At 51.5% G+C, this 13554-nt stretch overlaps 6 protein-coding genes across 6 annotated transcripts; 4 read left to right on the forward strand and 2 right to left on the reverse strand.

The window, feature by feature from the left end:
- Positions 1–459: 459 nt before the first annotated feature.
- Positions 460–1880, reverse strand: BO66DRAFT_373389 (phosphotransferase family protein; the record flags this gene model as incomplete). The annotated part of the gene is made up of 3 exons (XM_025645538.1): positions 1609–1880; positions 1248–1543; positions 460–1159 (listed from the first exon to the last, which is right to left on the reverse strand). The coding sequence occupies exons 1-3, from the start codon at positions 1705–1707 to the stop codon at positions 460–462; spliced, it is 1095 nt and encodes a 364-aa protein (XP_025504587.1). The 5' UTR covers positions 1708–1880.
- A 247-nt stretch (positions 1881–2127) lies between these two features.
- Positions 2128–3197, forward strand: BO66DRAFT_391578 (DUTPase Dut). The gene is made up of 3 exons (XM_025647289.1): positions 2128–2645; positions 2767–2939; positions 3012–3197. Exons 1-3 carry the CDS (start codon positions 2291–2293, stop codon positions 3096–3098), a joined length of 615 nt encoding a protein of 204 aa, XP_025504588.1. The 5' UTR covers positions 2128–2290; the 3' UTR covers positions 3099–3197.
- Positions 3198–3290: 93 nt separating this feature from the next.
- Positions 3291–4930, reverse strand: BO66DRAFT_471092 (pyridoxal kinase; the record flags this gene model as incomplete). The annotated part of the gene is made up of 6 exons (XM_025652835.1): positions 3291–4099; positions 4160–4277; positions 4328–4540; positions 4600–4679; positions 4798–4808; positions 4877–4930. The coding sequence occupies 6 exons, from the start codon at positions 4928–4930 to the stop codon at positions 3454–3456; spliced, it is 1122 nt and encodes a 373-aa protein (XP_025504589.1). The 3' UTR covers positions 3291–3453.
- Positions 4931–6253: 1323 nt separating this feature from the next.
- On the forward strand, positions 6254–7410 carry BO66DRAFT_411095 (uncharacterized protein; the record flags this gene model as incomplete). The annotated part of the gene is made up of 3 exons (XM_025649270.1): positions 6254–6347; positions 6544–7294; positions 7353–7410. 3 exons carry the CDS (start codon positions 6254–6256, stop codon positions 7408–7410), a joined length of 903 nt encoding a protein of 300 aa, XP_025504590.1.
- Positions 7411–8372: 962 nt separating this feature from the next.
- Positions 8373–9381, forward strand: BO66DRAFT_411096 (putative calmodulin; the record flags this gene model as incomplete). Its single annotated transcript, XM_025649271.1, has 3 exons — positions 8373–8375; positions 8435–8912; positions 8975–9381. The coding sequence occupies 3 exons, from the start codon at positions 8373–8375 to the stop codon at positions 9379–9381; spliced, it is 888 nt and encodes a 295-aa protein (XP_025504591.1).
- An 884-nt stretch (positions 9382–10265) lies between these two features.
- On the forward strand, positions 10266–12494 carry BO66DRAFT_80432 (TBC-domain-containing protein). Its single transcript, XM_025653605.1, has 3 exons — positions 10266–10954; positions 11047–11843; positions 12005–12494. Exons 1-3 carry the CDS (start codon positions 10421–10423, stop codon positions 12126–12128), a joined length of 1455 nt encoding a protein of 484 aa, XP_025504592.1. The 5' UTR covers positions 10266–10420; the 3' UTR covers positions 12129–12494.
- The last annotated feature ends 1060 nt before the right edge of the window (positions 12495–13554 follow it).

Consider the following 13554-nt stretch of genomic DNA (forward strand, 5'->3'; position numbering starts at 1 on the left):
ACCTCGGAGGGTTCCATGATTTTCCCTATAAGGACAGAACAAAAAATTAGAAAAAAAAAATAAGTTTCGGACCGTGCACTTACAAACTACTGCTGCTCATTCCTGTTCGTTGGCACTGGCTTGCAGTCTGATTGACGCACTGACACTGTTGCTAGTTTTTTTTTGTTTATGCTCTTCTAAGCGTGCACACTCATTTCACATACGAGTTCGTTCATCCTTCTTTGAGAAATCGTTGTTCTGTCTCGAACTCAATGAGACCGACGAGTCCGGCGAGTCACCTTACTTGAGAGAGTTCTCCAACATGGATTTGAAGTTCGTGTATTACATAGGGACATAGCTTCACAGTATATCGGTTCATAATGATGGACCTCTTCCTCGTCCTTCCTTCCTTCAATATTTTCCCCAAAAAGACCCCCAATGGAGCGTTCGGAGACAGTCATACGGCCGCAATTGATGATTTTATAGTTTGGCCCGTTGCCGCAGTTGTTCTTGCACCTGTTTGACTCGCTCCCACGCCTTCAGCGCAAATGGATTGGTGTTCCTGGCGTACTCCACCGCGCGAGCACTACTGGCCTGCCGAAGAGCAAACCGCGCCTTGATACCCTGCATGATGACCGAACTTCGCCATGAGAAGAATGCATCCCCCCATGGGATGTCGGGCGTGGGGTCATAGCCAGAGACCTCTTGATACCATTGGATACAATCGGCTCGTGTGGGCAAGCCAGGGACCGCGTTGGGCTGGAACTGGTCTGTCTTATGATCTGTGCCTTCCAAGAAGTATGGGCTAGTCAGATTACAGAGGTCTGACAGCGGATGACCCACCGTAGCCATCTCCCAATCCAGGATGCCAATGACACGAGGCTCGGATTTATGGAAAATCATATTATCAATTTTATAATCGCCGTGCACGAGCGTGCCCCGATCCTGAGGCTGGGTGGCCTTATCGGAAAAGAACCGCACCATGTCCATGAAATGAGGTAGCTCGCCGACCGGTTCCTTGGTCTCCACATCCACCGCTTGGGCTTGAGCGCGAGATACTGCGGTGAATGTGGCGATCTGACGATCGTAGTAGCCCGACGGTTTTCCGAAGCGTTCCAGGCCAACCAGCTTGGGAACGACTCGATGGAATTTGGCTAGTGTCCGAACCGCATCCTGCCATCTATATTATCTTAGCTCGGGGGTCATCTTTGCCAAAGGAGAGGAGCCCTGCAGGTTGAAAATCGACAACCAACAAGGCAATGACCTACAGTGCAGTTCTTTCGGCAGGGTCGACGCCGGGCATAGCAGGGTCGGTAAAGTGGCGGCCATCTAGGAACTCCATGATGTAGAAAGGCGTGCCTATCACATTGCTATCTTCACAGAGACAGTATGCCTTGGGCACAGGTACATCTGTATGTTCCAGCGCATGAATGATCTTGTATTCACGCTCGACTTTGTGCGCCGTCTTGGAGAGCAGCTTGCCTGGCGGCTTTTTCCGTAAGACATACTTGCTGCCGTCGGCGGTTGTGAGCTGGTAAGTCGGATTTGATTGTCCGAAACCGAACTGATCTCGGAATTAGTAATCTGCTTGATGGCCCAAGATGAAATGCTAGTCAATAGATAAGCTACCTGCTTCACATCTACCGGCGTCTTGATTTCTGGGACATTCTGATCGAGGTAGCGTTCCAAGGAGGGAACATCAATCGGTTGCCGCACGGCTCCAGCCATGGCGCAACGAGTTTTTCGGATAATGAGATTGCGATAGCGGGTATGATTACCTGGCTTTTATGCCTCTGTAGTTCGAGACAAGGGGTAGCTGTAAGCTAGGAACGTGTATCATGGTTGGAAGGGCGGGCAGTCAGAGGTGGTTAAGAAGGGCACAGGTACACGACAGGCTCAACCGAGGCTAAGCACCGCATTCCATAGGGGTTAATTTGCGGGGCGTCGGCTGTTAACCACCTTTGGGGGGAGGAGGGGGGGAACAATACAGCCGCGGGAACTAATGTAGTTAGGTTAGTTACGTACCCTGTTCTTAGTCATACAAGTCAAACAATGCAAACCGATCCAGCAGTCAGCCAGAGCAAATGCAAGCAGGCAAAACCACTTAACGCGCTCGTCGCGTGTTGACCGCCAGACGCGTCCCACCATGAAAGCTCTCCTCAATCTCGCATTTCACCGTCCGCCTCGACACACCGCAATTCTTCTTCCTTCCCCTCTTCCTCATCACAGAAGATATAGAAGAAGCGACTCATATCTTACGCATCTCTTCTCAACCTCATTTCCACAACCCCTTAAGCCAGTTCACAAGAGAATGACCAAGGAGACCACCCCTCCTCCCCCCGCCGAAACCACCACCACCTCCACCACAACTACCACCGCGGCGGCCCACGAACCTCCCTCCGCTCCCTCCTCTCCCCTCGCCAAGCGCACAAAACCCAACAACACCACCGAAGAACAACCCCAGCAAATATCCAACATGGGCTCCACCGCTAACCCTCTCCCTGCCCTCCTCGTCCAGAAGCTCACCCCCTCGGGTCGCGCCCCGACTCGCGGCTCCGCCTTCGCCGCCGGCTACGACCTCTACAGCGCCAAGGACACCGTCATCCCCTCCAAGGGCAAGGCCCTCGTCGACACGGGAATCGCCATTGCTGTGCCCGAGGGAACCTGTACGTGTTATCACCACCACCACCACCACCACCACCAGATATAGCTCATTCGAGCAAAGATCCGTTTTTCTGTCTATTCGTAACGAAACACAGAGCTAACCAGAACTCGATCACGCTATAGACGGCCGCATTGCTCCCCGCAGTGGTCTCGCTTCGAAGCACTTCATCGACACCGGCGCGGGCGTCATTGATGCCGACTACCGCGGCGAGGTCAAGGTGTTGTTGTTCAACTTCTCCGATGTGGATTTCGAGATCAAGGAGGGTGACCGTGTGGCACAGTTGGTTTTGGAGCGGGTGAGTAAACCTTCAAGGAGGACAGGACAGTTCGAGGAAATTGGCTAACGCTTGCTTCTTTTCTTGTGCCAGATCTACACGCCTGAGGTGACTGTCGTGGAGAAGTTGGAGGAGAGTGTTCGTGGAGCTGGTGGTTTCGGTAGTACCGGTACGAACTAAATAGAATTTATTCATATGAATTGATGTGATGATGATGATGTTGGGAAGATCAAAAGATCGTTCTGTATATGCCTGGCAATATTTGGAGCAGAAGCAGGAAGGCAAAACGCTTTGGGTGGGGGGGGTTGCGTTCAAAGATTAGACCGTGTCGATTGCGTATACCTAACGAAATGCATATGAACTTGAAACACTGACATTATACACTTCACATTCTATACCTCATACTCTCCTTATCATCTAATCCTTGAATGAAGGTCTATTGTCTACAGACCTCAAAAACCAAGCCCTGCCCATGCTAAACAACATCTATGCTCGATCTATGCACACCCCATGACTGAATTACAGAAAAGAGTGTTCACCGGAATTGTGCTGGTAGATCGTCTTTGCTCCATTCCTGCGCCGGGAATTCTACCGTCGGCTCGCGCAGGAATTGGACGTGTCGCACTACTCGCACCTCTGCGGCTTTGCTCTCGCGTAGGTGCTCTTGTTTCTTCCTCTCTTCTTCACTAAGCACCTCCCCGTTGGAGACAACTGTTGCTTGAAGCTCGGTATTACGCGCTTCCATGGTTTTCTCGAGAATACAGTGCATGCTGGCGAGAACCTTGACGGTGGACTGTGCCAATGGTAATGCTGTGGCGGGGACGTCATCTGGGGAGACCCAGGATTTGGTGGTGCGGAGGGCGGGGTCGGCGGCAAAGACGGCCTCACGGAGCCGAGCCACCGTCAGGGCTGCGAACATGTCCCCGGTCCCGCTGAAATAACAGTCGAGTGCGGGAACGTCGACGCGGAACAGACGCGCGGAGCCATCAGAGCGAGTGGTGGAGCCGATCACGGTGAGCGTGTTTGCGAAAGACGCAGTGGACGATGCGGATGATAAATCTGAGAGGTTGGAAATCTGGACGGATGTGATGATAACGTGGGGAACCTTGTAGGTGGCGTGAATAGCGGTAATGGCTTCTGCGAGGGTGCTGAGAGAGGTGATTTTGACTCCGGATAGGACTCTGTGCATGACCATTAGTGTGGTTGCTCGGATAAGGGAACTGGGCAGAGAGGTGTCTTACTCGGCCTCAAATTGATTCGGTAGGATCAAGTCCGCGTGATGAATCATCTCCTTGTATGCGGGGACGACATCGTTGTTAACATAGAGTCGGCCTTGATCGCCCATGACCGGGTCCAGGACTGCGGCCGGTTAGATGATTTCGTCAAGGTCAATTAATGAACTAGCTCACCCCAGAAGAATGAACCTGGTTTCTTCTCTGCTTTGCGCTGAAGATCCATCCCTATAGCCCCTACAGCCTCCACCGCGGCAGCGCTGGGGGCGTAGCCAGACAGCATAACATCGAAGTCAGTAAGGTGGCTTTGGGTCAGGCCCTCGTAAAGCGCGGAGATCTCTTCAGCCGTTGCTCTTGTCCCCTTGAATTGCCTGTAGCCCGTGTGGTTGCCTGGCAAGGTGGTCAACACTGTGCCTGGATGATTTAATACGACGAGCGTAACAACTGACTAAAGTGCACTGTATTCAACGCGGCAACATCACAACCCAGTAGCTGCATGACTACACTGGCCATTTTATTGCCAACATATCTGTTTAATCAGCCTGGAGTCGGAAGAAGAGAATATTGGATTCGTTTGTATATGCGGGGGAGAGATGAATGTGGTAGAAGACATCATCCGTCGTTCCCCACGATATTATGACACATACCCGTAGACGACCTAGTCAGGCTAGGTCAGCTGACTATTTGAGGGTCTGTGGGAAAAGATGAGAGATGAGCATCACGTACATGGCTGGCTACCGCGAGGACCCGTGTTTCGGGAACAAAGAGATCAGCGACCATGATGAAATGAAGGAGGAACTGGTGGAGGAGGGGGGGAGGAGGGGAGGGGGAGGGGAAGGGATGGTGGGTTCAAGTTTCGATGATGGAGATATATCAATGATCAATCATGCAGTGGAAGAGATCCGCTCTGGAACTGGGTCGGGCGATAGGCGACTCGGAGCGGCGGAGCCCCATTGCCGTCCTCAGCGATTGGTTCCTGAGGCCGACCTGTAGCCCGTGCCAACCACGGCTAATCTTGTAGTCTCCTCCCTACTCCGCGGCGTACTCTTTCCCCTTCATTTCCAGTTAACCTTGGAAACGAACCCCGAGCTCTGACAGACGTTGCTTATGACCAGTGGACCACATACTCCGGAGTACATACTCTTTCTTTGGCAGACCGGTCTGTGCTGTTCTCTTGAGCTTTATTGGAAGTCATAAAAATTCCTCACACATGAAGATGACTTCAGACAAGCAGACTTCGGCCCCCCCTTCTTCCCAGGAGCCATGCAGTCAGCAGAAGTCAGGATAAACATGAGGAGGTGCACATTCCTGAATGCTTACTTCTACTCATGGACAACCCCTTTCCGACTAGAAAGGAGATGCTGAATCCTCAATAGTAGTGTTGTCGGCTCTTGATCTTCTGTCAGACCATTCCTTAAAGTCCATGCCGTCGCACTGACTCGGCACGGTCCAATGAGACCCGCAGCTAAGAATAACCCTCGACCGGTCCAGACACTTCTCTTGTCTCTTGGTTCTTTGGAATCCGACTCTCTCACTGCAGGAAAGACGGTATCTGCACGCTGCAAAAGCCCTTCAACCCGTCCCGGTGATGGTGGCTTCAATGCCAGGCACGCCGTCTCGTCTCGTCGCGGCAGCCACACGTACACAGTCCACACACACACCCCTGGCTACCATTGACCCATCCCCATCCTTTCCTTTTATTTTTTTTTTTGACTGTCTCTCTTTCACTTCGGGCTTTTGCCATCGTGCTCACTCCCAAGGGTATCAGTCCAACCCCGGGGGTTACACCAGAATGGTTTAAAGAAATCACCTCCCTGCCGCTCTCTGCATACTTCCCGGCAAACCACTGACTTCTCCCTTGCTCCGCGCCCCCCAGTGCGTCTCTATACTTGGACTTCGCCCAGCCATCTCAGAGGATAAGACCATGTTCTCTCGATGACCATCACACGTTCCTTACTAAGTTCTCTGGTTCAACTCGATTATATCTCACGTTCTTGCGCCAGTCAATTGCAATACCACTCCCCAACCCCGGGGGCCCGTCTAGGGCTGCGTCGCTCGCTTCCTCATCTAATATAATATGGATCTTCAATTTAAATTGGGCCAATGGTCTCAACGGCGCGGTTATCTGCAGCTTGGTCGTTCACGGCTGATGCTACTTCTCTCAACTCTTCTATGGAGTTTTGTTACCATCCCGACGGTCTTAGCAGCCGTTCCACTCCTTTCGAAAGATCCTCGGGCATTAGCACCAGATTCGAGCATCGCGTCTGCTACCGGGGTGAATGTCCATGATATTTTACTTCGGGGAGATTCTGCCGGACAAATACAGCATGCCAGGCGAGAGATTGTTATTGTCAACCCCAAAGATATCGTCGCTCTCTCAATTCTCGTTGCAGACGAGGACTCTGCCATTCCGCAACAAGACAAATCTCACCTCTCAACCCGAGCGTCTTCCGATTCGGACTCTTTCCCAACTGCTTTCGATACTAGCCTTTCGAACAACTTCACAACCACTACGTGCCCCAACTTCTTCAAGTCTTTCCTCTCCAATTCGACCATCGCCTCCTGTCATGCCGTCTCCATGCTCCTGCGTGATTCCAGCTCCTTCTTCCATGTTCTCACATCGGCTACGCTGACCTCTGAACTGCTTGACACCGCGTGTGCCTCGAATGTCACCGATTGCGCGTCCATTTTCTCTGCGCTCGCAGTCGAGTTGCTCAAGGAGGATGTTTGCGGCAAGGATTACTCCGCCGGCAACCCCCTGGTCACTAATGCGTACACTGACATGATCACATATGAGCCACTATATCGTGCTACATGTCTGCAATCACCTTCGACCAAGAATTACTGTTTCGTGGATGCGATCAGTAACACCACCAACTCCGCTGATTACGATGTTTATTTCCTCCCCTATGGGAGCACTATCTCCGCCTCCCCCTCACCAACCTGCAATAAATGCCTTCAAGCTACTCTGGCTCTTTTTGCCACCTGGGCTGAGGTTGACGGCCAGCCCCTTGTCAACTCTTATATCCCTTCTGCTGAGGCTATCAACACTGATTGTGGGGAGAACTTTGCCAATGTCAATATCACTGTCGGCTCCGAGAAGGTTAGCTCGGGCTCTGGCTTGGTTGTCCCATTGCCGCAGTGGTCAACCTGGGGCCTTGTCACGTTTAGCATAGGACTAGCCACCCTGCTGACGTTCTAGGTCGTCACGAAGCAAGTTGAGTGATCTCACATCTCGCCTCTCTTTGCTCCTCCTTTAGACAAGTTTCCCTTACATTGCGCTCTTCCTTCTGAGCTCTATGTTGTGTGCTTGCGTTTATTTTCTATTTTCAAGATGCGGTTACGGGTGACGACAGCGATTGCTAGGATTTACACTTTTTTTCTCGGGTTCCCCTTTTCTTCGTACACATGCTTCATACTCGGTTGGTGTGAAACTTGGTCGAGGCTCTGTATACCTTTTCTTCTTTGTGTCATATAGCCACGTAATGTTTATACTTAATCTGGAAACTCACTCACAGTCCGTCATCCCGCCGTTGGACATAGTTGCAGCAAATACAGACTTTGGGCCTCTTGCGTGGCTCGCAAACTAAGGCATAGTGAGAGAAGATGCAAAGACGAAACACCAACGGTCTAGACAATTTTAAACTTCGTACAGGTCCATGACAAACAGAACTACCACAGCACAAGCCCTATGAGAGTAGTTCTATGCACGGCCAATCTCCACCGTGGGGAAACCAAAGAAAAATGGATCCGATCGACTCTATGGCAACAGCGTTTGCGACGCGGTAAGTCCTAATACTTTCTACGGATAAACACCAAAAAGCATAATGCAACTGTTCGGATATTCAAGCTGCGATATTGACCGGATTGTGGACTTCCTAGATTTAATTTTATAGAGGAAAAAGCAACACCCAAAGGGATAAGGTATCATCAACCGCCTGCCAATCCATGATTTCCCCGCGGGTCTCCTCATCGGTGCCGGGCCGACTCACCGCCGGGCCTTGTTTGTTTGGGGTGCTTTCCCTTTCTGGGCAGGTTGTTGCATCACGGGCACTGGGCACTGGGCACTCAGCTCGAGTTACATACCACTTGACCAAACTTGAACTATCTTCTCATTGTTTTACATTCTGTCCAGCTGTCACTCACTTTGCATCCAGCCTTAATTGATTCCTTCCCGCCTCCATCCCAGACTGGCTCTCATCCAGTCCGTCAATTCCCCGCCATGGTAGGTGTTAACCCAACGTCCCAGTGTATTCAACACCCGCTTATCGGACACCGGCCCAGGTCACCTCCAATGCGCCTTTTCGACCATCACCATTATCCTTTGGCTCTCCTCGAGCATCTCCCTTCCGCCGTCCATCCACATCCAACTCACCTCCGCAAGCGCGACCCAGTACTCCTGGCAGCTCCCCCGGTCGCGGATACACGCCGGTGACGTCTCCCAGCAAGCTCAAGGAATCATACACGGTCGCAGATGAGGATGAAGGCCCTTCCGCGCCTCATCAAGATCGCAGCCCGGTCGCTCAACCACGCTTGACACGCGAGGTGCCTCTGTCGCCCACGCGGGGGGGCAGCGCCCCGGACACCTCCCCGACGATGATGGCTACCAAGGCCACCCATATAATGGCAGCATCTTCGGATGCTGCCGCTCAGCTCTCGCCGGCGCAGTTGCGAGAAATCCGCGAGGCCTTCCAAGTTCTGGACCGGGACAATGACGGCTTTGTCAACAAGGATGATGTGGCTGATGTCCTGGTGAACGTGGGTAAGTGGCACTTAATCATTTTCGTTCATCATAGCATGGCTGACAAGCACACTTAAATCAAGGCCAAGACGCATCTGCACTTTCGCAATTCTTCCCCCCTGGAGAGGCGTCTACGATCAATTTCCCCACCTTCCTCAATACGCTTTCACAACTGCTCGCCCCGTTATCTGCCCAACAGGAACTCTTGAACGCCCTGGCGGCCTTTGACGAGGATGACAGCGGGCAGATCGACGTGGAGGAGCTGTGCGACGCTCTGATGCATACCGCCCCCGAGGACGGAGATCGGCCGCTCACCGAGCGGGAAATCCGAGACGTGCTGAATGGGTTCACGGGCCGTCGGGCATTCGGGGCCAAGGGCGCACGAAGCACCGGAGGGGGTAAACGTGGGGAGGTCTTCCGGTATCAAGAATTCGTCAGTGGGCTTGTGGGCGGAACAGAGACGAATCAAACCACACGACGCGATGCCTAACGGAGTGATTTAGTTTTGTTATTCTTGTTTTTCCATTTTCTTTTTGGCCCATGGCGTACGGAGACACGAAGCATCAGCTTTGCGACTGAATTGTGGCTCTGGCAGCCATGCAGTCGCAAAGTAGACGACATGATTGTGATCGATGTGCTTGTATTTATTCTGCGTGTAGAGACGAGAGCGAAATTGAGATTGTGATGGAGATGGAGATTGGAGACGGAGGGTCCCCACATCGGCCCGAATTTAGGTTTTCTTTCCTCGAGTCAGGCTGGCACGAGAAGCTGTCAATCAAGGGAGGGGGCAGAGCACGAAGGAGATGATCTTTTAGAGTTGGCATGCGAGGGCCAGCCTTCTCGTGCAATCAACATAATATCAAATTCAATCAATCAGTCAACTACACAGTAAACAGTCGATGATGGTGGTGGTGCTGGTGCTGGTGGATGGATTGAACTAACGAACAACTAACTCGCAGTAGTGCCAGGAAACTAAAAAGACTAGTCCAAAAGTCGAATTTCGCCAAGTCCAGAATGGAACCTGAACTGGCGGATTATTGATCGCTGATTGAATTGATGGACTGTCAGTAACTTACATGAGTAGTTCAACTATGGAGTAGCTAACTGGAAACTCTCCTCACTACAACTTCTTTGCTGTTTTGTGTTTTTTTTCTTCCCTTTTTTGACTATTCTACTAACTTACTTCCTGCTAAGAAAAATTACTTGCATTCTTTTCTAATAACACCCGGGAGATCCACATCACAACCACCACCACCACTATTCACTTACTTACTACCTTCTCTTCAAATTCAACTTCGAATTGAACCTGCATTCTTTCACTCCTTCCCTTTCTTCTCCCTCCCCCCTCCTCCCCCTCCATCTCCCCCAGCCTCTCCCTGGTCTGTTCTGTTCTGTCTGACCAGGAAGATGGTTTCATGTGTCGCCTGCACTTCCAATAACAGTCCTTGCTGATCCTCCTCTCCCTCCTCCTCCTCCTGCTGCTCCTCGAACTCCCCGATCGACCTTTGCCCCCCTCCTCCCCCCTAATCATGTCGCCTTCGCCTACTTCTTCCTCCCTCTCTCCTACACGTCCTACCTCCTCTGTACCACCTTTTTCGCCTTCTTCTTCCTCTACTGCAGCCTCCCCCCGGCCCACTCAAGCCCAATTGACTCTCGCTGCTTTGGCCAGGTCGCCGTCATCACCCCGGACTATGCGAGGCTTGCGCAAGATCAAGTCCCATCAGATCCTCTCCTCCCATCCACCTCCACCTCCCTCATCCGGACGCCTCTCGGCTGGCGCGGAGGAGCTTCCCGCGCCCGGACCCCAACTCGATTCCCCCGTGCGGCTTCGCAGTACACATCGCCGCGCACGTTCTAATAGTGACGCTTCCTCCCGGGAGCCTCCCATACTCACCGCGCACCGAAGACCCGGTAGAAAGACTGGGTCGGGATTTGGAGTCAAGCGGTCGTTGCTTGAGTCGCTCTTGCGCGACGGTCCGCAAAATGGGAACGTCCGAGAAGGACTAGAGGAGCTGCGTTATCTTGTCCTCTCGACGCGAGTCGAAGCAGACGCAGATGGCATGGTAGGATCTAGCGATAATGATGGGTGACTTGATTACTCAAGTCAACGTTGTAATGGGCATGTCCGCTAATAATTCTCCCCGTGCCTCGCTAGTCTACCTACCGAGTTTATCTCTGGCTCGTTCTCCTCGATACGCCGCCCGTATCGACCGACGAATACCTGTCACTTATCCATCGAGGCCGTTCCCCCGCCTACGCTAAGATTCGCAATGATACTTTCCGCACCCTAGCCACCGATCCCCTTTTCAAACGACGCGTCACAGAAGCCAGTCTGATCCGACTTCTTAATGCTGTTGCGTGGAAGCTTCACGATGCGAAGAGCAAGCGTCGCGCCCGTCCGCGACTCTCGACCGGTCGTCGGCGCGAGATGGAGCTCCTTATCAATACACCCCCAAGCATAGCGGAAGAGCCCTCCCCGATGGGAAGCACTCCCGGGAGTGTGATCAGCAACAGCACCAGCAGCGCTTTTGGTAGTCCTGGCATCACAAATGAATCCGCTATCTACGTGCAGGGAATGAATGTACTCTGCGCTCCGTTTCTCTATGCCGCCCGCAGTGAAGTGGAGGCTTTCGCCTTGTTCCATTCGTTCATCCTCCGTGAATGTCCGGGCTACATCCGAGGAGCCATGGATGGCGTCCACCGGGGTCTGCGACTTGTCGATCGATGTTTGGAGATCGTTGAGCCCAAATTAGCAGCCTACCTCTTCTCCAAGGGGCTGCAGGCTGAGTTGTATGCATTCCCCTCTGTGTTGACCCTGTGTGCGTGCACGCCGCCCCTACCGGAGGTTCTGCATCTCTGGGACTTCCTGTTCGCCTACGGACCACATCTGAACATTCTATGCATCGTTGCGCAATTGATCCGAATGAGGGATATGATTCTCGAGAGTCCAAGGTATGTTTATTGATCATGACCTCATCATAACATCACATCTTGAGACACCACAACACGAGCGGGAAAAAAGAACTCACCGTAAACCAATGAAACACATCATCTCCCTCTGCCCCCTTACCGGATAAGACCCATCGAACTAATCCAGATCACCCACATGACAGTCCCAACAAAGTCCTCCGCTCCTTTCCTCCTCTCGACGCCAAGGAGATCATAGCCTTGACCGTCTTGCTGGTCCGCAAGATTCCCGAACCGCTCTACGCCGAACTAATCAACCACGCTAAATGAAGCTCCTGCGCTTGCCCGCTTTGCTTATTCGCCTTGCCCCTAGCCAGGCACAACTTAAGATGCTCCCGAATGAGCCCTATCGCGGACTCGAGAATGGATGCATTAGCTAATTCCCGCCTTCTCACCCCTCCTATCCCAACTTCCCCGAGAAACATACGATACCTCTCTCCACCTAACCTAACCTACCTTATCCAAACACATATGATACCTGCTGCCATGAGTTCCAACGAGATGAAACGACCATTTTGTTTACTTGCTTGTTTGTTTTTCACCAATCTTGCATTTACATCCTGCAAAAGGAGTCGATGGGAGGAATTTCACTTTCCATCTGTACTTTTATCCTTTCTCTGATAACCTTTTTTCCCCGCGCCCCCCTACCTCATCGCTCGTTGCCCCGCCACCTGCATGTGTGTTTGGTGTGTTTGTTACCCTGTTCCGGTATGCATTGGTCATCCGATTACTAAATCGATCACTAACCTGTATTTACTGTACTATTCTCGCTTCGATTTTGGTGTTTTGTGCGCTTGATGCTCCGCATTTGATATGATTTTGACATGAACTGATTGATTGACTGATTGACTGACTGACTGATTGACTGATGACGAGGCGCGCCTCCTGATGAAACTGTTAACTTGATTGATTGGGGTTTGGTTGGAGTATAACCCTATGATGCAGGGACCATGAAACGATGATTTGTTTTTTTTATTATTGATGATGACGATGATGATTATGATGGTGACATGGAGGAATTATTCTCTCACATCGCATGTGGGATCAATCCTCATGTGATCCTTGTGTTTCCTCCAACTCACTTCCTGGTGCTGAGGACAGCCAGGGTTGGGTTGACCCACAGAATTAGATTTGATAGATGATACGACACATTGTTGAGTGAAACGAGGGAAATAATGCTATTACATATAGATTCCAGGCGTTCCTTGGAATAAGGGAAACCGCTTAGTTGATCCAAACTCGCAGCAACAATGGGTGAGATGAACGTATTTAGATTAGTCTTTTTCTATCGCGTAAAACCCCCTATATTCCAAGAAAAATAGTCAAGAGAGAAAAAAAAAACACCATCTCTAAAAAGCAGCCCAAGTCCGGACTCATAACGCCTCGGAGACCCTTCGTCTCTGCCTATCTAAGTTTCTTATACTGATCTACCTGCACCCCATGATAATAACAGAAGGAAAACAATACACTGGAAGAACCCCAACATGAAAACAAGAAGGTTACATGCAACAGACATGTGGCGCTCTCCTCCAAGCCGTGGACCAAAATCTACATTGGAGTCAGAAGGGCCGCCAAAAGGAATGGGTCCGTCCCATTCCACTCTTTCAATTGTCTGTCAGATTTCATGGGCACGCAGACAGACAATTCTTTCACGGTTCTAAGACCACGAATGAAAGGTGAATAGGGGGGGGGGGGG

Source organism: Aspergillus aculeatinus (assembly GCF_003184765.1).
Source record: "Aspergillus aculeatinus CBS 121060 unplaced genomic scaffold BO66scaffold_21, whole genome shotgun sequence".
In the NCBI taxonomy this organism is placed as follows: Eukaryota; Fungi; Ascomycota; class Eurotiomycetes; order Eurotiales; family Aspergillaceae; genus Aspergillus; species Aspergillus aculeatinus.

Coding starts and splice junctions, on each gene's coding strand:
- BO66DRAFT_391578 (XM_025647289.1), top strand. CDS start 2,291: ATGACCAAGGAGACCACCCCTCCTCCCCCCGCCGAAACCACCACCACC. Junction 2,646..2,766: donor TGCTGTGCCCGAGGGAACCT/GTACGTGTTATC, acceptor ATCACGCTATAG/ACGGCCGCATTGCTCCCCGC. Junction 2,940..3,011: donor CACAGTTGGTTTTGGAGCGG/GTGAGTAAACCT, acceptor TTCTTGTGCCAG/ATCTACACGCCTGAGGTGAC.
- BO66DRAFT_80432 (XM_025653605.1), top strand. CDS start 10,421: ATGTCGCCTTCGCCTACTTCTTCCTCCCTCTCTCCTACACGTCCTACC. Junction 10,955..11,046: donor AAGCAGACGCAGATGGCATG/GTAGGATCTAGC, acceptor GTGCCTCGCTAG/TCTACCTACCGAGTTTATCT. Junction 11,844..12,004: donor ATGATTCTCGAGAGTCCAAG/GTATGTTTATTG, acceptor CCCACATGACAG/TCCCAACAAAGTCCTCCGCT.